At 42.9% G+C, this 21,767-nt stretch overlaps 1 protein-coding gene across 1 annotated transcript; it reads right to left on the reverse strand.

The window, feature by feature from the left end:
- Positions 1-1,922: 1,922 nt before the first annotated feature.
- Positions 1,923-20,875, reverse strand: BBS2 (Bardet-Biedl syndrome 2). Its single transcript, XM_066557681.1, has 17 exons — positions 20,754-20,875; positions 19,200-19,427; positions 18,687-18,812; positions 18,349-18,411; positions 15,778-15,855; positions 13,519-13,623; positions 12,568-12,654; positions 10,660-10,795; positions 8,656-8,795; positions 7,741-7,885; positions 6,980-7,151; positions 5,831-5,960; positions 5,095-5,226; positions 4,434-4,571; positions 3,875-3,987; positions 3,016-3,164; positions 1,923-2,359 (listed from the first exon to the last, which is right to left on the reverse strand). The coding sequence occupies exons 1-17, from the start codon at positions 20,868-20,870 to the stop codon at positions 2,253-2,255; spliced, it is 2,166 nt and encodes a 721-aa protein (XP_066413778.1). The 5' UTR covers positions 20,871-20,875; the 3' UTR covers positions 1,923-2,252.
- Positions 20,876-21,767: the final 892 nt, after the last annotated feature.

The following is a 21,767-nucleotide window of genomic DNA, read 5'->3' on the forward strand; positions in this document are numbered from 1 at the left end:
CAGGAGATTGGGAAGAAGTCAGGCTCTTTAGAGCTTGCTGCTTTTTAATAATAAGTATTACACTAGAGGGCATACCAGCTTCTGCTTGAGCAAGCCCCTATCTACCTGATCACACAAGGAACCACCCTTCTTCCTCTGGTGACTCAGACGAAGTAATTTAAGAAGCCAAATTTGCAGTTAGCTTTCAAAGGTTTAAAAATGAACATGTCTCTGCTCTCCCACCCTTCTTGTTAGGTCCTAAAGCCACAGGCAGCCCCAGGCATGACTGGTGCTGCAGGTACAGAGGAAAGACTTCACTCATTAAAATTTCAAATGACATGAGCTACTGGAGGAAGAGGGGCCTTCATTTATACAGTGCCAGTAATGGGAGCTTTCTCTATAGATGCTCTTGCTGGATACCAATCTGTATTTACGATTAGGTGCAGCCGCTTTCAAAGTACATGCATTTTTCATTTGCCAAAGGTAAAAGTTGGTTTTACAGGAAAATAAATTACAAATATGTTTTCAGAAAGTTAGATAGGGGAAATCAGCCTAACCAAAGGTCTGGACAGCGAGTGAAGGACAGACCTCACTGCCAGGAGCAGACCAGAGCTGGGGGTGTAGTCCTGAAAATCAGACTGGTGGGAAAGCTGCTTTCTGATCAGAGCTGCTCTCTTATCATTAATGGAGGACATATGCTCTCTTATTAAATGGAGGACATAAATGTAAGCAAGCAAGCATTAGGATTTTGAACATAAAGAACAAGAGCTTGAAACAGTGGGAACAGGTACAGCAAGTGGCAGAAAGCCCAGCACTTATGCCAGGAGACTGTTCCATAATCAAGTCTCTGAGCTCACTTGCTTAGAACAGCATGGGTGGCTCACCACCCTTCTACCAAGCAGCTGGATTTGACTAACAACCAGTTTCTTGAAAGGATTCAAATGAGCTCAGGCTGCAGATTCTGACTGACACAGGTCTGTGCTTTCAGCAGCAGAGTTCTCCATATGGAAGGGGCCAAGGCAGTGGCGAGGGGCAGTTTTGGGAATAAAACATGTGAGAATTACATTCCCCATTCAACTGGTCACACCATGCTCACCGGTGGCTCTGTAACAAAGGGTGTTGCTGGTTTTAATTCAGTACTGGCTCCTAAGAAAGACCAGTTAGAGGCCATGACTCCTTCTGACAGCCCCAGGAAGCCACCCAAGAACTTTGAGATGGGCCAACTCCTCCCTGCTCACATTGCTAACACCATTGTATGGTGGCAAGGGTGATGCTGATGCAGGAGCACTGGGGCCCAACCTCCATCCTGTACAGGTTATTTTTAGCTTCCAAAAGAAATTTGCTTTGGCAAAGGTTCTAAAATACCTTTAGATCTGAGATAGAGCCTTACTGTAATATTTTAATCCAATTCTAAGAGATCACACAACTAAACAGGTTTGAGCCAGGAGCCAAGTCATTTTCCAATACCTTCTTTTGATCCCATTAAGTATTACTACCTCTTCATGATTAGGCACCAAGCTTGGGTGTGTAGTTTGTTTTTGTTGTTCCTGAAATGCACCCTTGCCCACCTCACTATCTTGCAGTTTTTCCAGCAGTAGCACAGTACCAGTAGCTAGAAGCAAAACCTTCTGCAATCCAGGTGTGGGGAGAGTGCTGGATATGAAACAGATCACTTCCTACCTGCACAGATCATGGAACTGGATATCTGTCAAAGACCTTCTGGCTTAAGAGCCAGCAAGATGTTATCTTTTGGTGGTTTTCATGCACTGCTCTGCAGTTTACCTAGAGAGCCACGCATCCCTGCGTGAAACCCCGGACTCTCCAGCACAGGAAGCTCAAGTGTAAATGAACCATGCAGCAGAAACCAGAGAAGTTGTTTGGGTTGGTTTTTTTCAACACGTAAATTTAGCAGTAAACATCTCCCCAACAAAATCAGAACAAAATCAGTCAAGCCAGTCTATGTTTTAATGGAAAAGACCAATGCCTTAGCTACAAAATATATTTAAATACATAAATAAATTACTGTAATAAAAAATAACTGTTTGAACTTCTGTCTTACATAAATACCACATCTGCACTTAAACTCTGATGGTCTCTTCATGGAGTTTTGGTCTGTGTAATATTTCTCACCTGACAACTTAACTACAGCAATATCATTGTAATTACTTCACTCTGCAGTGGAGTAGGGGTCTGAATTAACTGCTTGTCACCCATTACCCATTATCTGCTCAGTGCATGGAATCACTGCCTCTGCACAGCTGCTGCTCCTCTCCCTAAGAAGAAGCTGTTCCCACACGCATTATCCTGAACAGTGTGTTGAAGTTGCTGCTTCTTATTGCATCCCGACAAGCACTGATCACTTGTGTTTTAGGTTTGCCAACTGAAAGGAGGAAAAAAAAGGAAAAGAAAGGGAAAAAAACTCAGTTATAGAGTAAGAAACTGGTAAAAATACTGATTTGATCCAGGCTGAAAATTTTGGGGTTTCTTTCAAATGCTTTTTTAACACATGATGAATCACCACCTTTTTTCTAGTACATAAATAAAATCCTTTCTTTAAAGAAAAATCCCCTGTAGCTCTGTTTTATGAGAGTTTGTTGGAAGGGGAATGCTATAAACATACAAAAAAGTACCTCCCTCCCCGAAGACCTACAGGGCTAATAATGCAGATAAAACAGTCCTGCTTAAGATGGTAGTTGCTTTTTTTTTAAAAAGCAGAATTATAATCTAAGAACTGAAGTAATTCTAGAAACATTTTTAAAGTAGTATGTTCAACAAAACTATCAATTTCTGCCTCATTCAAAAATGTGGAAATTATTTCAAATTGTTCTTTACAGAATTGTGATCCCAGAATATATGGGACACTCACAGTTGATTGTCACACATAACTGGCTATGACTAAAGAATGAAAAATTACTTCTACTGAGCTTCAGGCCAAAAAGCCTGAAGTCACTTAACTAACCCAGGTGACCTCTGGGACATATCTTATGTGCCTCTCTGGGGGTCTGAGACTCCCTACTTTCAAAAACACAGACTTACCACGTAACTGCCCAGCCCTTTGGATTGCTTGATTCACAGCTTTCAGATTATTCAACAGCTCTGTGTGATTGTTGCAACGAATTTTGTATTGATTTATTAAATCTCTGTTCAGGTCATACAGCTCACTGTAACGTGTCTTCATGTTTTTCCTGGGGAACAATCAGTCCAGTTATTTGCATCTCTGAGGACAAGAAAGTCATTCCTGGTTTGTCAATATAAAGGTGTAGCAATACATGGTTGTGTTGGCTACCACAGTCACCTGCATCTCTGCCACATAGAAGACAACAGACTTGTCTAGACATGTTGGTTATACTCATTATGTTACTAAAAAAACCTGGACAGCCTATTTTTGCAGTTACTTTATCCACAAGGCAAAGTGGAGGCACCACTTTCCCCAGTGAAAGTACCACTGCCCTGCAGTAGTGGGCCTCTTTACTGCTGCTCTTCAGAGTAAAGCTCGAAATTAGCAGAAAACAGCAAATCAGTGTGAAAACCTGACACCAAAAATTTCTTTCTTGCTGTTCTCAAAATTTCACACACCACAGATAGCTTTTCCTGCCTTCTTCCCTTAATATATCTTTTCTAACATATCTCACCATCCTGAAGTAGATTCAAGCTGCTATACACTAAGCCCCTACCCTTGCCCTGTTGCCTTGCCCTGACTGGTTTCCTACCTAAAGAACATGACAAGGTTCAAGGAGAGCTCATGGTGAGACCACCAAAAGTACAATTCTACATCAAAAATTGTAACTAGGCAATCTTGTATCACACCAATGTTTTCCTGTGCCCTTTTCTTCCTGAAAAGCAAAGACTGGCCATTCTAAACCCCAAACACACAAACCAGGAAGCAACTGCTCACATGTCTCCCAGGAGCCGGGCATCTTCTGCCTGAACCAGCATGCTGCGGATGAGGTTGGAGTGCTCAGCCATGTCAGCAGTGAGCCTCTCATTCACTGCATGATGCTCATCCACCTGTCCAGGGCAAACAACTCATGAGCAAGGGTCCTTGGCACCCTGGGCACACAGGGTTCAGGCTAAACCTCAGCCCAGCGCAATAGGAAATAACATCCCAACCTAACCAACCAGCATCCCTGACACTGCCCTCTTTCCCCTCACTCCCCACTGCTGGAGCAGCACCTTGGCCCTCACAAAGGGTGAGCAGACTGAGATACACATCTCACATGCTGACCCAAAACCAGAGCTCAGTCTCCCAGATAACATATTTACTTTATCCTAAACAACCAACTGATGGGTCCAAGGGCCTGTTCTACAGAACAAAAACAGACAGAAAGTTGAGTGTCCCACAGAATATACAGCAAGCCATTGTGGGCTGATTTCCATAAAAAAGATAAATTAGTTTAGAGATCCTCTCATAAAAAAAAAAAAACCCTACTCAGAAATGTCCAAAGCTTCTTTACCTTCACCAATACTTTCCGCAGCTCCTCAAAGTAGGCAGGAAAATCTGCTTCCACCTGCAAATCCTCAATGGCCAGGAAAGAGGCCATTGACTGGATAATGTCACCAGCTAGATCAATATCATCTGTGTTGATAGAAATCTGTCAGAAAGGAAAGAAAGCACTTTAGCACTCTTCCATGCCAGAACATCTGAAACTGCCCAGCAGTATTGCCTCTCCAACAGTTACTCATGCTCAAAGCAGGTCCTTTTATCAAGAGGGCATGGGCAAGCTCTACAGCTTTCAGTAAACAAGAACACACTGATTTCAAAGGGGCTTTTATTCAGGTTTGGGATAGAGAGGCATCTGTGCATATAGGGCCAGTTACAGGCAGAAGTTACAGGCAGCCTTTGTGCCTCACATTATGGCTCCCTGAAACCATTCTGTGAGAAAATAATTTGTCTCCTTCCTACAGATCCTCAGGCTAAGCAGTTCACTTCAGTAACAGGCCCTGGAATTTTACCCACCGACAGTAAACAGACACAGAAGTTTCCAAAAGCATGAGTACTTTCTCTGCCTGTTTAGTCATCCTTCACTTTTACTGCCTCCTCCTGGCAGTTTGGGTATTCTGGTTTTACTGGAATATCATTGAAGGGCTGCTCCACTTGTCCAGGGAGGTACTCACCTCTCCACCAGGCTTGATTTTGATGCAGAGCTGACCTGCATTACGAAGGGAAGTGAAGCAAACCTGAAAGGGAGCACTCTGGAACTCTGCATCCTGTGGCAGCAAGAAGCTCTGATTCAGCCACATAACGATCTTGCAAAAATAAAATTAAGAGCATCAGCCATCCCTTGTGTGTAAAGCCTGGGGAACCACACAATGTCCCTGCAAATAATGTGCACCAGAACACTCTGTTCAGGGCACCACGGAAATCTCATTTACTAAATTTCATCCCATAACCCCATGTCATGGACTTCTTAGAATGAGGACAACTGAATCCTTGCACTAAAGCTGAATATTTCTAAAATAATCAAATCCATCAATCAGAGACTGCTATGAAACTGAGCCACTACCTGAGCACTGTGCTGCCTTTTTCCTGTTCTCTGCTCATTTACAAAATTCAACACTCACTACAGGTCTCCTGCTATCAGCATGCACACAGCAAACAAGATAATATCTGAAACACCCTCTGATCTCAGGCCTTTAGTTCCTGCAGGAATGAATTCCTGATGCTTGGAGTGCCTGAACTGAGTCATCTTTTAAAGACAGAAAAAAGCAGGGCTGACTTGAAATACACAGACTCCAAAGGCCAGTAGTGCAGTTCACTGCATAATTTCTCCTTTCTATTGGGAATCTCAAGCTGACTGCAAACCCTCCATTTATGCAAGACTTGAAACCGGGAAGAAGAGCAGAAACTCACCCTTTGTGGCCTCTCATTCATGGTACAGTTAACAAAGCTCAGGGGCTCTGTGGCCGAGTCTGGGCTGCTCAGGGCATACATGGAAAAGCGAGGAAGCTGTCTTGTCAATTCAAACACATGGAACTGTGTGCTGGAAGCAACCCAACAGAAAAACAGAGAATTAATAACATAGCAAGGATTCACCTATTGCAATGGTTCCTGGTTCTTTTTTAGCTGAGGACTAACATCCACAGTTTTCAGGTACATAATCAGCTGCTTACTCCTTCTCCAGAAGAAACACTGAAACTTGGAAATTCCAGGCTTATCGCGAGGTTGTATGATTCCTCTCCATTGCTGTAATTTTCAATAATCCACTGAAGGATACTCTCTAGGCTAATACATTTACAATTTTACTATATGATTGGGTATTTTCTTTACAAGGTCAGTGAAGTCTTATTAAAAGCAATAATAAAGGCAAATAGAGAAAACAGAAAGGGAATTCAGTCCCATACAGTTTTTTTGCAGTGGGTGGCTAGCTCTCAAAATATGCCTCCCTATTCAGGGAAAGAATGCAGCCTCCTCAGGCACCAACAGCTCTGGCAGATGTGAGCAGGAAGAAAGTTGTTTTCAAGGGTATATGAAAAGATGTTTCATTTTCTATGGAGAGATTTCTACGGGAGACTGGAAAAATGTTGTATTGAAATCAAGCATGTGTTCCTTTCTATTTGCCCTGAAGCCAAATGGGTTCAGGAGTACTTTATAGCCTGAGAAACAAAGCTGTGTCTCCAGGCTTGCTCAAGTACTTCATCCAGAGCAGCCACGATCCAGGGCCCAGCCCCTTAGGGATGACAGGACAGAGTCTCTGCATCTGTTGATTCCCTCAGTAAGGCATCTCCTGGAAAAATGTGTATTCCGTCCCTAAAAGCAGAACCAGAACACAACAGATCATGGTGACTCCAGAGCATTTAGACTTTGTCTGGAAAAGAACTTAGCACCACAGGTGCATCAATACTTTTAAGAAAGCATCCCAGCTCTCCTTTCATTAAGACAGAGAAATAGGACACACAGGAATTAACGGTGCACTTCCCATGGGACAAGCATGAAGCCACATTATTGCTGCTTCCTGGTCCCACAGTTTGGAGACCAGCAGAGATCACACCATCAACTCACCTGTTTCGGTACCCCACAAAGGCTTTGATGTGCAAATCCACAGGGACATCTTTGGGTGGAGTAAGGGGAACACGAACACAGCCTGAGAGGTTCTGGACACTGGGGTGGACCACATGGCTCTCTCCTTCAAATATGCCCTCAGCAAAGATCAGCACAGCACGGATGATTGTGTCTTAGCAACAGGAAGAAAAAGCAGTTCCCAAATTAAAAGCTATCCTCTGGCAACAAACCACCACTGTTTTCAGAATTAAGCATGTTCAACTCCTTACATCACTACTCTGAATCGTTAAAATATCCCAGGTGACCAGGACTATCTGGACCTGACTGCATCCTATGTATGCCTGGTGCAAGGTGAATTTACTGTCTTGGGGTAATTCCAGTTTTGCATGTAAAGCCAGCTGAGATCCAGCTGCATTCATGCAACACCCTCACTAATGCAGCTGTGGGTTGGTGTTTACAATCAACACAAGAAATGCTGCAGGGATCACCCTGCAGTTTTCATCCAAGGCTGGTTTCATCCAAGTTAAATGTTAATTGCCTCAGAAAATAACACATAATAAGAAACAAATTCCATCAAACTCCTCTCCCCTAAGACTCATCCAAGGAACAAAGCTTGATTCAAAACTCTTGAAAGGAAAGAAACCACAAAAGGGACGTTACAGACAATAAAGAGGAGACATTCAAATCACCAGCTAAATATAACTAAAAATTTGCATTGTTTTACATGAAGTGAATATCAATGGTTGCAGGTTACCACTCACCATTTGTGGTAGAAATACACAGCTCCACATGGGCAGACTGGCTGTCAGAGCCCAGATTAACTGAGAGGGCTGTCTGGAGTTGGGTGTTTGCTGGAATCAGACCTCTCTGCCCATCAGCTTCCTTCAACTGAGTGGTCAATTCAGCCTGTTACAAAACACATCATACCACCCATCAGTATCATAATTTCAAGTTTTTCATTCAAAAAAACCTAGAAAACATATACACAAGTCAGTTCTCTTTTCTTTCAGAGGAAGGTTGTATTACAACAATTCCCAGACACTTCCAACTAGCTACGAGTGGTGGCTGGATGAGGCATGGAGCTGTGGACACTTGGGCTACAATATGTTTGAGTGCTTCACTAGGGATGGACCTCAACCCTGTATGCAAACCTTTACTCAAAAAACACTTCACATATGTCAGTTTTAAACACAATCTTACAGAATTCCAAGCTTCTGCCATGGTGGTAATTTGCTGTTCAAAAGGTGAGTTTGCTCTTTCTTCAGACTATTTTTTGCAACGTTCACTATCAAGTCACAAACGTGATTCCTACATGTTGGCAGTGCTCCCTGATCCTCTCACACAATCCCCTCAGACTCCCAAGATGGTTTATGTACTGAAAACTACAACTTTCAGTCATAAGCCAAAACACAGGGCTGAAGAGAATCCAGTTCTAAGCACAACTTTGCTCTGGAAGAAGCAAAGACAGCATTATTAAAATACAAAAAGCAAGTCCTGAACTTGCACAGGGAGCAAGCCAAATGCAGAGGCAGGAGCCCCCAGCAGACAATCTCACTGCATCCTGACAAGCTACAGCTCTGACTTGTCTGGACTGCCCCACAACCGCTTCCCAGATTACTCTGGATTTATCCCAACACCAAGGTGTGGTTTGGCCCTACACACTATTTAAGCAGTACCTTTGCATTTTCCTCATAATTTTTCAATTCCAGCAGAAGATTTTGTTTCTTTTGACTAAGTTCTCGGATAAGATCCTGCTCAGCACTTGTATCCATTAGGTTCCCTTTCATTTCCTCCCCTCCTGGCAGATAGCCTCGGACTGTACAAAAACAAAACATAGTCCATTTCAGCAAAGACTTTAACAGCCTGCCCAGAACTTCAGTTTCTCTTACATGACTCCCTTGTACCACCTCTGCAGTTCTGGTCTTCAGCTAGTAGTATTCAGCTGAAAACCTGAGCATTGATTTAGACCCACAGTCTCTCGCTTTCTTGGTGACTGAGGCAAGAGAACCGCATATTTAAAAAAAAAAAAAAAGGTGAATTTCCAACCTGTCTTTAAGCTGTACTCACCTGACCAGACAAGTGCAGCACCCAGTCCTTTTGCAAGAGGATTCCCACTGCAATCATTCTTTAAGGTGCTTAGGCAAGTTTACAATTATGCAAAATTAATAAAATGTGTTCCTGGATTTCTAGAGCTGGTCAGAGGAGTTGTTGCTGTCTGGAAGTGGCTGTAAGTCACTATTTATCAGCCAGTAAACAAGATTTACCCACATTAGCTTTTCCCCAAATCAAGGGATACTTCACTTCACGGGGTCAGACTTGTTTCCCAGTAGCCCAGTGGAGCACAGAGTTATGGAAATACCTCTGTCAGTGGAGACAGAGGACCTGAACAGGTGATGAGACAACTTTCATTTTGCTCTAAGGCTGTGTACCCTGACTGCAGCTCTGACAATGAAAGCCAGGGACAAAAATCTTCTACCTGGGAAGAATATGCTGCCTGACTGCAAATGACTGCTGCCCTCTAAAAAGTTACCTGGAACTTGAAATCATTCAGCTTGCACACTGCCCTCCAATGAAAGGACACACTTTAATATTTCTGAGTGAATCATTCATTTAAAATGAGAGCAAGACAAAAACTACTGCAACACAGAACACCTCATGTGAAAGGATGCTGGTCCCAAACAGAACTCTAATAACACTCTCTATATAACCCCAGCCACACTAATTACTAAGGCCTGAAGGGATCCCCATCGTGCAAGGCTTGTCTAGAGTGGACACATCAGAAAAGGATGATCATGTTCATGATACCAACCTACACAACTCTGTAGGACAAGGTTATCCAGAACTGCTTACAATGCTCCCCTTCCATAAGCTTGGGAAAAAGGTTTATAGGCTGAAGCCGAAATGCAGCAAATCCCCACTGCCTGTGATTAAGACAGTCAGCAAAACACACTGCTATTTAACAAGGACAGGCTTTTGTTTCAAATGGGTTGTGCCAGACCTGCTTGTCTCAGGCCACTGACGCCAAGGAGTCGGATAATCACACCAGTGTCTTTCCTGGAGCCATCCCTGTAAATTCATACTGAGCTTATTTAAATCATCTGTGATCATATTTATTTCCACTCACAATAACAAGGTCTGACTTCTTGAATGCATGGTGGGATAAATCCACCACTTCTCCAGTCTCAGGATAGCATTTTCCAGGAAACAAAGCGCCGTTAACATCTAAAATTTCTAATATAAAAACTCTTCATCTGCAGAAGAAAACCAAAACACACACACCCTTAGTTCTTAAACACCTTTACCTACTTTAAAGCGGCCAAAGAATTAAAACACAGAAAAAAGATTTCCTATACATACATCTATTATAATGTAGCCTGAAGAACCAGAGTCTGTACTGAATATCATTATCTTTGCATTAGGATGGGGTTTCTTCCATTAGACAAATGAATTTTGATGGTTTCTTGGATCATAATGAAACACATGCTGATTCTCACAGAAAAGGCAATATTCAAAATCCTGTTTGCAGATAGCGTAACTCAAAATTCCCTCAACTGCACATAAAGCAAAGGGAATTTGGCACACAAAACGTTGGAACCAAAACCATGTTTAGCTAATCTGAGATGATGTGATGTGCCTGATATTGCTGTGTATTACATTAATATCATTAACAATGCTTCTACCTTCACCATCAACTGAGCAGCAGATTAGCTGGGTGCTCCCATCCATTCTGTAATCCCCCTCCACCAGTCCCGCAATCGAGGAAGCAAAGTTGTCCTTAAAGATGACCTCCCCAGTCCGGTCACTGCGTGCATCAACCTGGAAAAACAAAAAGTTCCAAGCCTCAGCATGAAGAGAAAAGCCAACTCCAAAACACGTGTCATGCCATACTCTGAGCTGTTAACTGAAAGCCAGCTCTGCTCACAGAACTGCAGGGGAAGCTGCAGCTCTGCTCATCCAAACACCGCACATGAAAAAAAATATTACCAAGAAATGACCTCTAGGCAGACTCTAGAAGGAGCTAGAAGGAACTTCTCTTCAGAGATGCTTCCCTAAGTCACAAAACTAAAAAAGGAAGGAAATAAAAGGAACTGCAAATCTGCACTGGAAAGGTTATGCACATATGATGCAGGAATGATGGGACTAAACCAGAAATAACTTTAATGCAGTATTTACAACCTCTCCTCTCAGCTGCAGCTGTTGTGTGGTGAATTATTTTTATACAAAAATACCACAACCTTCAATTATCTTTCATTCGATAAGAAGGGTGAGGTGGGCTCAGTTCCATGCACTGTGTAATTTCCAAAGCACAGGTCACAGCATTACTCTTTCTAGGAGTTATGGATTGTTTCAGACCAACAAATTGGGTAGGGACTACCAGTGGAAAAGAACAGGAGCAAAGCAAGGAGATGTTCTCTGTTGCTGTGGAGCTCAGTAAAGGAAGATGCAGGGCACACATTTATGGAGCAAAGAGGAAAGATCCTGGTTTATTCACCCATGTCTTTATATAGAGTTTTTAAAGAACATCCCCTGTCTATCCCCAACTGGGCAGTAACAAGTTGTTACCCTGTACTGATTGGTCACTCAATCTGCTGGTGTGTACGTGCAGAATGAGTTGTTTGTGACATACAGTTTTCATTTTCCTGCCTAACGGTGTAAAAATAGTTTATACAGGTGGCTAGAGTTTTTCACAGTCCTAGAGTTCTTTCTCAGGGAAAGCAGGCTGTTTTCTACAGTCCTAGAGTTCTTTCTCAAGGAAAACAAGTTGTTTTTCACTGCTTCGGGACTCTGCCCTCATGAAGAGCTGTCAGCTTTCTCACGGATTCTGTTGGCTGAAGTCAGGATTCAGTTTGTAAGGCCTCTGGCCTGCTGTTTCACCACCACAGCTCTCTCTTTGACAATGTTACACATCTAATCCAATGTAAGTTACAACACATCAGGGCTCTGGACTGCCAGCTTGATATGAAGTTATTAAAGTGCTGCAGGCTAATGAGAGTAATAAGAGGTGTGAAGAAAAAAGCACAGCTTTACAGAAAAACCTGGCAAGCTGCATCCAAGAGAGATGTGGCAGTTAAAACAGTCATTTCTGGCAAAGGGGAATACCAAGGAACAGGCTTAAAAGACTAAAACTGAGCTGTATAGAATGCTCTACATAAAATGAAATAATACTTGATTAATCCTGCCACAGTCAAGACCGATGCTGCTCTCCTGTTACATAACTGCTTTGTCTTCCCAGTGGTTTGGGAACATTCAGAACACACTGCAGAGGATTATTCACATGTCCCCAAGACACACCTGAATAGAGACATTCAAGAACTCCAGGATGTGGCATATGATCTCTGCTGCCATGGAAACAACTTGCCACACCTCAGCAATTGACTCTGAGCTAAGCAGGGGAAGCAGCTTTTCTCTGATCTTGCATTTGGCACAAGACTCGGAAGCCAAACTAGGTTTATTGCAATAGATCTGCAGTGCTCAGGTTTCTAAGTCTTTTTTATTTTTTGGTTGTTGTTCATCAGATAACTTAACAGCCTTGTTCAAACACAGCCCCCATATCTACAGCTCCTCATTTTCTCCCTGTATAAACTCACCTTCCCATTAGACCAGCCAGTGATCAACTCACACACTCCATCAGAGTTCAGGTCAAATGCATGTATGCTCATTGCTTGGTTTTTTGACTGAGGGCAGAAAAGAAAGAACAAATTAAGCTTGGGTATGTTCTCTAAACTTCACATGCTTGCCACTTGAAAAACAATGGACTGTGAGACTACAGAGAGTACAGAAAGGAGTACAATTATGCCTCTTAACAGGAAGTTTCAGCATCATTAAGGTCACAGATACATGTGACATCTTAGCCCTTGCACTACTAATCGAGTACACTGCTTTTAAAGCACTTGATAGTTCCTTTAAATACATTTCCATCCAAGCAGATGATTAGAACTCACAAAAACAAAGTGTAAAAAACCAAATCCTCTAGGGAAAAAAAAAAGTATCAGGGCCTCAATATGGTCATAAAGTTAGACTACTGAGGACAACCATGAGCCTCTTCCTGCCACCTCTCAAGGAATCTTCTTATTACTATTAAATATACTGTTCTGTATTATATTAAGAATATCAAAATGAGCATCAGGAAAGGATCTTGGCAAACTGATTTGCTGGAGCAGGAAGTTGCTATTGATGATAAAAATTAACCTTGAACATAGACAATGTAAGATTTCAGCTTCTGAAAAAGTTTATTGATTCAGCCAGAGGATTTTCTAACACAAACTCAAATGTCTCTTGCTAAGCTGAAGAATCCCTAGTTGTATGGTTGTATCCCTGTTGTTTAAACCACCACCAACAGCCCAAAAGTACTTCAGGAATTGACCTGGTATTTTATAAGAACCTATAAAAACAGGGAGATATTGTAAGAACAAAATTACATTAAGTTCTCTGCTCAGCAAAGTTCTCCTAAGGGTAACATCAGAATGACCTGGAATTAGATACCAAGTCTCCAGGCAGCCTTCAAGCTTGCAGTGATGATACTCCAACAATGGACTAACCTTAATCCTCCAGTAGCGCGCTGCCTTGTTGTAAACTCCAACGGTGCCGTTGGCGAGAGCGTAGCCAAAGCGACTGCCATACATGGGGCTAAGGGCAGTGATGGTCTGCAGGGGAAAGAAGGGAGACAGAGGACACAGGAGTGAGAACTTGTGCAACTTCAGCTAACAGGAACAGGCTATACATCTGTCATATGAGTCCTACATTGCTTAAGTGGTAAGTAAGCCTGTTGTAGGAAGCACTGAACTAATAACTTTTAAGAATCGGTCTGAAATCATGGAAGGCCTTGCAGGATTTCCTCAACAAGCTCTATTTCCAGTGTTAGGAGACACTTCAGCAAGGATTGCAGAACTGCCCTCAAACTGTGTACTCTGACCAACTATTTCCTACCACAGACAGCAAAACAACTGCTCATAGGATTCTTGTGGTCATCAGTGCTAACACACTAGCATTGAGAAACTACACACAATATTCCTTAAGCTTAAGGAGCTGATGATGCCAAAGGTTCAACTTGCCTGGGTTAGGAAAGCCCCGGAGATATTACTGGTAGAAAATCTTTGCCCAGTACTAGTAAGATAAAAATTAAAAACTGCCACAGTTGGACTTCTTTGGAACACAACTGAACACCAGGCTAGGTGTCCTGCCTGAACAAGCTCTGGAGAAAGACCTGAGAGTCATAACTTGGCCTGTTTCTCACTCCTTTTAAAACCCATTCCTCATTGAGCTAAGCTTCTCAGGGCTTGGAAATGCAGGTTTTTCCACACACTGAGACTAGAGATTTTAATTTCAGGAGCAACAATTGCAATCATCTGTCTGGTCTTCTGTACAACGTAGCACAGGAGACTTCCTTCAATTAAATTCTTCCCCAACATTTTATCTAAACTCATCTGACTGTGCCCCTTGGATGTTTTACCACAACACTTTGTTTCCAAACCCTTTATCCTTTCCTCTCACAATCTTCTGCTGAGTCTTTCCTAAGTATCAAACTAAATTACAAGCACACAGTAAGGACAGAAGACCACAGCAACAGTCAGAAACTCAAAGGTAACAATAAACTCAAACCTATTGTCTATTTGTAAGAATCACAACAGTCTACAGCTTCAGCTTCACCAGAGTAAGGGATTAAACACAGAAAATGAAAACTACCCAGGACTTCCAAACCAAACATAATGTACAAAGACACTGGTCCCTGAATTTACCTTCCTAAAAAGAAAGGTTTAGGTTTGACTGTGTCCTTTTATATTAGAACAGTAGAATCATAATAGGCCTCCTATGACTGCAGGTGTGAACTTAAAACAATTCTACTGAGGATCTGGAAATAAAGCACACTTGAGAGTGACAAACCTTTAGCATCCCTTTAACTAGAAATATCTAATGACCAGACTAGCCACTGCAGAGAGCAAGATATATTACAGGCCCAGTTCTAATTGTAGTGATAGCAACAACCTCCTTTTCTGGAAGAGTGCCTGGCTTTGTCTTTTATAGCTCCTCATAAGTGGTTTATTAGCTAAGCCTTTTAGTCCCATCTTGGGCAGCACGGAAGCCCCAGATCTTAAAGGACAAAGGCCTGTGACCTTACTCTACCTTGGGTCCAGAAGGGCTGTGAAGGACTGAGAACACTTTTAATGCAGTGATAAGGATATTTTACTCCCTTCCTAGAAACCAAAATCAGTGGGCATCTTCTCTCAGTTCTTATGCTAAACAGCAACTCCTACAGCTACTCCTATCCCTCTGTAAACATATCTGCCCCCATACCTTACTTTAGTCAACACAGCTCTTTTTATATAGCCAGTGTGTAACTCCAATTGCAACATAATCTTCCAGTTTTGCCTGGGCATTCCCCTTCTACCCTGCCATGCACTGTCTGGATGTACACACAGGGACAAGTTACATCGTCAAGATTGCATCAAAATATTTGAGGAAAACTGCAGAAGACATCCTTTTACTCAGAGGACACTAAGAGCTTCAATCACAATCCAGCAACCTTAATCACCCTTGCACAGGCTCCTGACTGTCAGCCAGGAATAGGCACTTTTCTCAGTGGGGTGACAGATTTATAAATAAACAAAGCAAAAGCCGCCTTAATAATAAAAGACATTATTAAACTCAAACTTTCACAGTTCTAGCACAGTAGATACTGTGCCAAATAGATAAGCAATTACTTAACTACGCAATAAATCTGAACCAGAAAAGCTTTAGAGTACAACAACACTTTCAGCTCTGTCAGCAACTATAATAAACATTAGCCAGAAATAATTTACCTCTGTCTCTGACATTTCTGCCACAATCTCATCCTCCTTAAATACGCGGATGTCAAAATCTTCAGAGCCAACGAGAAGCTGAAAAAAAAAAAGTGCTCCTTAAAAATAATTATTCAAGCTAAGGAAGCAAGCACCAGGATCCAGAGGATTAATTAATACACAAATTAATACTTTAAGTGCAGCAATGAAGAGGTTTTAACAGATCTATGACACGTTGCAAGTGTTGCACTGAAGATCCCTCATTAAAAAAAAAAACCAAACAAACGCACACAAAAAAACCCCAAGACAAACAAACAAACCAACCCAAATGAATCCAAGTATCAACCATCTCTGCTTCTCCAGCCTAAGTGGTGGCTGCCACTACTGCCAAGTAGAAGTAAAATCAGCTTTGTCTTGTTGTAAATGATTATACCAATAGGCATTGAATTGGGTCTTCTGCATCCTCACTCCTTAATATTTCCTACATTTTAGTTCTTTTACTGTTTCTTAGTTCACCAGGTAGAAAGCATTAATTGGAAAGGAGCCCAGTGGAAAAGTTCATACTGAAGATCATGACAATTGTCAGGTTCTCTTTTGCAAATTGAGAAACCCAAGGAACAGATCTGCTCGGTGCCTTGTCCACAAAGTCACCCATCAAATCAATGAAAAACAGAATTACAAATCAAAGTCTGAAACCTGGTAGTACTTTTCCCCACTGAAACCCATGAGCCCTTCATCTTTACTTGGCAAAAGAGATACAAATCCATAACAAAGTTGGATTTTTAAAAATATTAAAGGCTTTTTTTCTTCCCAAGTAAAGATGCTTCAGATTATGTCAACCTAAATCATACCAAGCTAAGTCTACTGCAGCTATTGAAATTATTTGCAACAATTAACACATTTAAGAAGCACAGATTTCTTGGCCAAGTTGCAACCATCAGCAAAAGGCAACCAGAAAGCACACAATCCTGAAGCAATTACTGGTGATGCTGTGTTTTCCAGAGGTGCCTAGATTTTTTTTGTTAGTTTGATTCACCCCGTCCACCTCAGTGACTTCCATTCCACTGGACAGAAATTTGAGAGAGCAAGTCTAAGTTCTGCTCCACAAGTCTTCTGCCAGATGGCAGAAAGTAACCTTCATCAATCCAAAAATCCTGAGGAAGGCAGTGACAAGTTGTTCTGTTAGCTACTAAAAGTATATTCATGCAGTTTTTAAATCAGTATATTTTAAATGTAAACTTGTTTTTACTGGGGTGGAAAGAACAGAAATGAAGCTAACATAGTTATTTAGCAGGTAAGATACAAAGTGATAATTTAGGAAGTTTCTTCTTGCATTTTCTCAGAACTTTAGTTTTAAACCAGAGGCAGTTTCACAAAAGCCACAAACAAAAGTAAATAAATAAGAAAAACCCTTTAAAATCACCTAGATAATTAAGATCAAAAAGAACCTTGAAAACATCTCAGTAAATGCACGTTAGGGTAACTGGCTCAACAAGTTAGTCAGATATTGTATCCAGCTCTACTCAGCCCAAAGTAGCACCAACTGCCGAGAATGAACTTTTATTGAGAAGAAAAATATAGCAAAACCCACTTAAAAGCACAAGTGCAAACCATTTGCAATTAGTGTCATAGGTCAGTTTCCTGGTTTCTAAATCCCTTGACACTGTCTCCAGTTTCTATAAACACCTCTCAGCACATTAAAAAAATACAAAGAGGAACTGTGCAGAAATTGATTTGAAAACTTGAAACCGTTTCACTTCCTAAAGATCCCAATCAAGCAGGGCCTGTATCAGTTTAGTGCTTATAAAAAACACATTAAAACTGTCAAGGCCCTTGACCCATCACTATTACATAGTCCAATTGGATATTCCAAATGAGGACTTTTCAGGAACTAAACAAAGAAGCTCAAGTAATTATGTTTCAAGTCTTAAGACAAATGACAAAAGTAAGTATTTTTAGCATAATGATTTAACTTCATATTGATTTGCATCTGGTATATACTAGGAAGCTATTACTCTTCTTAAAGATTCATATTCAGAAGCACAGTTGTTCATTTGGGATGAAGAAACATTTCCAAAAGACAATGCCATACAAATTCAGAATTTCACCAATCTCTTTTAGCCTGTATGATCAGAATGGCAGCCGTTTCCTCTTGTTTGTCTCACACCATTATCAGCAGGTTTGTGTGTTACAAGTTATTGTCATTTTAAATCAGAAAAGCAAACAGTATTCCATTTCCCCATGTCCCTGTAAGGAAACAGAAGGGCTGGACATGAAGACAGATTTCTCAATTTTACCAAGTGTAAGTGAAGCTCTTCAAAAGGATAGCTTTCTAAAAGTTCACTTTTATGTGTAAGCTTGCAAGTTGTTTCTGTGAAATTTAAAAAAGTTCATAAGCATATTCAAGAAATACCACTGAAATAGATGCCTTGCCAACTGATGATCGCAGGCATTTCATTGTATTGCTCCTGGCATAAAGAAAAATGAGAAATTTTAACTGGTGATGTGAGTCAGTTGTATTTGATAATCTAAGTTTTTTTATTATCATTTCACCACAAGAACAGCTGAAGTCATGTGTAAATGGTTACAAACCTCAGTTTTTCCATCATCATCAAAGTCACACAGTGCTAACGAACGAACGTTGTCCCCAGTAACCTGCAAAGAGAAGGACAGCACTCAGTGATGGCCATAGCTGTCAGAAGCTGAATTATTTTTATTATCTCAACTGCAATAGAACAATTGACACAATCAGTGTTCAAATAACATCTGAGTGCACTGAATACATGGCCAAAATACAGTTTAAGGCCTGAGATAATTTAAGAGCAATCAACAACTAAATTAATAGTTATCATATTAAAAGAAAATCAAGATGATTTAGTGCCATTGAAAGAATCTTCTAATAACATCAAAACTATTATGCAGGGCCTTACCGTCCAAAAGCGGTCATTGCCTTCATAATCAAAGCCCTGCAGGGCACAGTTTCCACCAATAATAGCAAGTGGAGGTGAAATATCTCCCAGCTTCCCAAGAACTATTGCATTGGCTCCATCAGAAACCTGCAGAGAAGCATTAAAGGAAAAAGAAACAGCAGACAAGAAGAATACATCAGACCACACAAGTGAAGAAGAGAGCTTCCGACATTATCACTGTCAGTTTAGCTGAGCTCTGAATGTCTATTATTTTTTTTTAAGTTGGTCTTGCTAGGTGATGGGACATATGAATGCAATGTGTATCTGTATGTGTGAGTGTAAATTTTCATATATTAATTTTGAAATACTGCAGATATTCTAGAGACAAAACACTCTGAATGTAGCAGTAGGAAAAATGCATAGCACAGACACATAATTAGTTGACAAAGTAATGTAAAAGCTGTAATCTTTACAATTCAAAGAAACAGAAAATTATGGAGATAATAAAAGAAGCAGACATTTAAATCAACTTGCCTCTCTGTAAAACAAATCTGAGTTGTTGTACACATCATAAGCCAATAAATTAGTCTGTGTTCCAACCAGAAGACAATCATAACCTAGCTGAGGGTTCAGCACCCCTGAAGTCAGACAAGTGATCCCTTGATTAATGTTCAGAAGAGAAATGTCTGAATCTTGGTTACTTTGCACCATTCGGTTTGTGTTTATTCTCTGTCCTCGGGCATGAGGATTGTGAATAAAAACCTGTAGAAACAAAGATAAAAATATTAATACAACAATGTATCTGTTTGTATACAAACAGACTATTGTTTGGATAACAACTGTGATGAGGAGGAAGGCATTCACTCAGCCTAAATGAGGACTGCAGGTTTTACTGACAATATTTCTCACAGTTATTCTTTAAACTATACTAGGAAAAGGGAAATGGCAGGAAAAACAGTGCTCTGGCCAGTGGAGTTGCAACATCACTGTTTTGTTTGTTTCTGAAAATGACAACTGACAAGTCTTCGGAGTAAGGCAAAAATAGGAAACCAAAGGGAGCAACAACAAACTAAACAAATTACCTCCAGATGGTAGCAGTATTTGCAAAACATCCCAAACATTTAAGACAATTTACCTGGTACATATCTGTAACCTCCATCTGTAGGTGAGCAAGGTTAATTTTAAAAGGATGAATGATAAATATGGTTTTACTTTCACTGACCAATGCTCAGTCACTGCAATTGCCTGGAGCCAAGTCAGAGGCTCAACAGTTTGCTTTCTGGCTGTGCAGTCTGTCCCTCAGACAAGCCCTTGTTCTATGCTGTTCCTAAAGGTGCCAAAATCAAATTAATAATGCTGGGAAACATCACAGATGAACCCTCTTTGTATTTACAACCTAAGTGCCTCTGTGGGTTTATGCTTCAACCTATGCTTTATTAGGCAGGTTGTACTTAATCCTGTTTTGTTTATGCTTCCTACTCGAACAGAGCACACAGGATGCTCTCTGTTCCCGTCAGGCTGTTTGTGCATCACCCACAGAAACCTCAGCCCCGTTATCAGCACAGAGCTTGGTCTGTAACAGTGCCAAGGCTCACTGCTCTGACAACTGCACGACAAAACCTTTGGCTTCAAAGAATCCCGCTGTCTGCTAGAAAATGTGAGTTTCCGTGGCAACTTGGGTTTGTAAACTGGTTCAGGCTGGAAGAAGCCACAGAAGTCACCCAGTCCAACCTCCTGCTCCAACAGGGTCCCCCCAGAGCGTGTTACTCCAGATTGTGTCTAGACAGCTTTTGAATTTCCCCAGGGCTGGAGACTCCTCAGCCTCTCTGGGCACCTCTGCTACTGCTCAATTTCGTCACCTGCTTTTTTGCAAGCGCCCTGCTGCAGCCGAGCGAGGCTTCGAGCACCGCGTCCCCGGGCCCCGCCGCGGGTCTGCGCAGGGCGAGGGGAACGAGCCCCCAGCCCTTGGCTCGGCTCAGCCCTGCCAGGGGAGCTGGCGGGGTTAGCGCGGCTTCCGCGGCGGCCGCCGGGGCTGCTCGGCCGGGCCAGGCCGCGCCGCAGCCGCCGAGGCTGCTCCTGCCCCGTTACCTTGCCCGCTTGGGTGGCGGCCGCCAGGCAGGGGTGCGTCCCGTCGTACCGGCCCAGCGCCACCATGCGGGGCAGGATCTTGTGGTTGAGCTTCAGCGTGAACACGGGCACCAACATGATGGGCGAGGGGCCGCGGGGCGGGGGGGGGGGGGGGGGCACGCCGGGGGAAGCCGGGCTTGGCCGGGCCGCGGGGCCGCCGCCGGACGCGGATCCGCCGGCACCGCACGCGCGCACGCGCAGGCGCCGCGTCAGCGGGAGGGGCGCGGCCCGAGGGGCGGCCGCGGGGGGCGCTGTGGGGCCGGGAGGGGGCGGCGGCTGATCTGAGAGGGGAGCGCGGAGGGGACCGCGGGCACTGGGGGAGATGGGACCGGGGAGCAGGGCAGAGGGACTGGGGGAGCACGGCAGAGGGACTGGGGGCAGTGGGGGAGATGGGGTAGGACTGCGGGGCAGCTGCAAAGGTCAGGGATCAACTGAAGTGTAGGACTGGAGGAGGTTCGGGGCTCTCACAGAGATACGGGGAGGTGCGGGCTGCAACTGGGGATATCAGAGTCCATCTGGGAGAGCTGGGGTAGGATTAGGGGGCCGGGGGGCAAATGCAGAGGTCAGAAGAGCTGAGAGGCAGTTTGGCATGTAGGGGACTGTTTGCAGAGGTGGGGGTGAGCTCGCTGTGTGGAACTAGGGGAGGTATTTGTACAGGTCAGGAGAACTGGGGGCCACCGGGGACAGGAGGATAGAGGTAATTGCTCTCCTGGGCAGTTGCAGTGGCCTCCAAGACCCGCACTGCCATCTCAGTCCCAGCTTCTCTGCAGGGTCAGCACCCAGCTGTGGCCAAGGGCTGTCCCCTCTCTGTCCCCAGAGCCCTCACTGTACCCTTTGCTGCCTGCCGGCTGCCGTGCACACCCTCACTCACACCTCGCCAGGAGTATCTCCAACTGAGAGATCTCCAAGGCAGTAAAACCCAACCCAGAGTTAAAATGTCCCATGAAGTCAAAAGCACAGCCTCAGAACATCATT

Source organism: Molothrus aeneus, chromosome 11 (assembly GCF_037042795.1).
Source record: "Molothrus aeneus isolate 106 chromosome 11, BPBGC_Maene_1.0, whole genome shotgun sequence".
NCBI lineage: Eukaryota > Metazoa > Chordata > Aves > Passeriformes > Icteridae > Molothrus > Molothrus aeneus.

What these genes read in the sequence shown, in the direction of transcription:
- BBS2 (XM_066557681.1), bottom strand. Translation starts at nt 20,870, where the DNA reads ATGTTGGTGCCCGTGTTCACGCTGAAGCTCAACCACAAGATCCTGCCC. An exon ending in CAGATTTGTTTTACAGAGAG is followed by an intron (nt 18,813 to 19,199) that starts GCAAGTTGATTT and finishes GCTTCTCTGCAG; the next exon opens with GTTTCTGATGGAGCCAATGC. An exon ending in AAGGGCTGGGCAGTTACGTG is followed by an intron (nt 2,360 to 3,015) that starts GTAAGTCTGTGT and finishes TCCTCCTTTCAG; the next exon opens with TTGGCAAACCTAAAACACAA.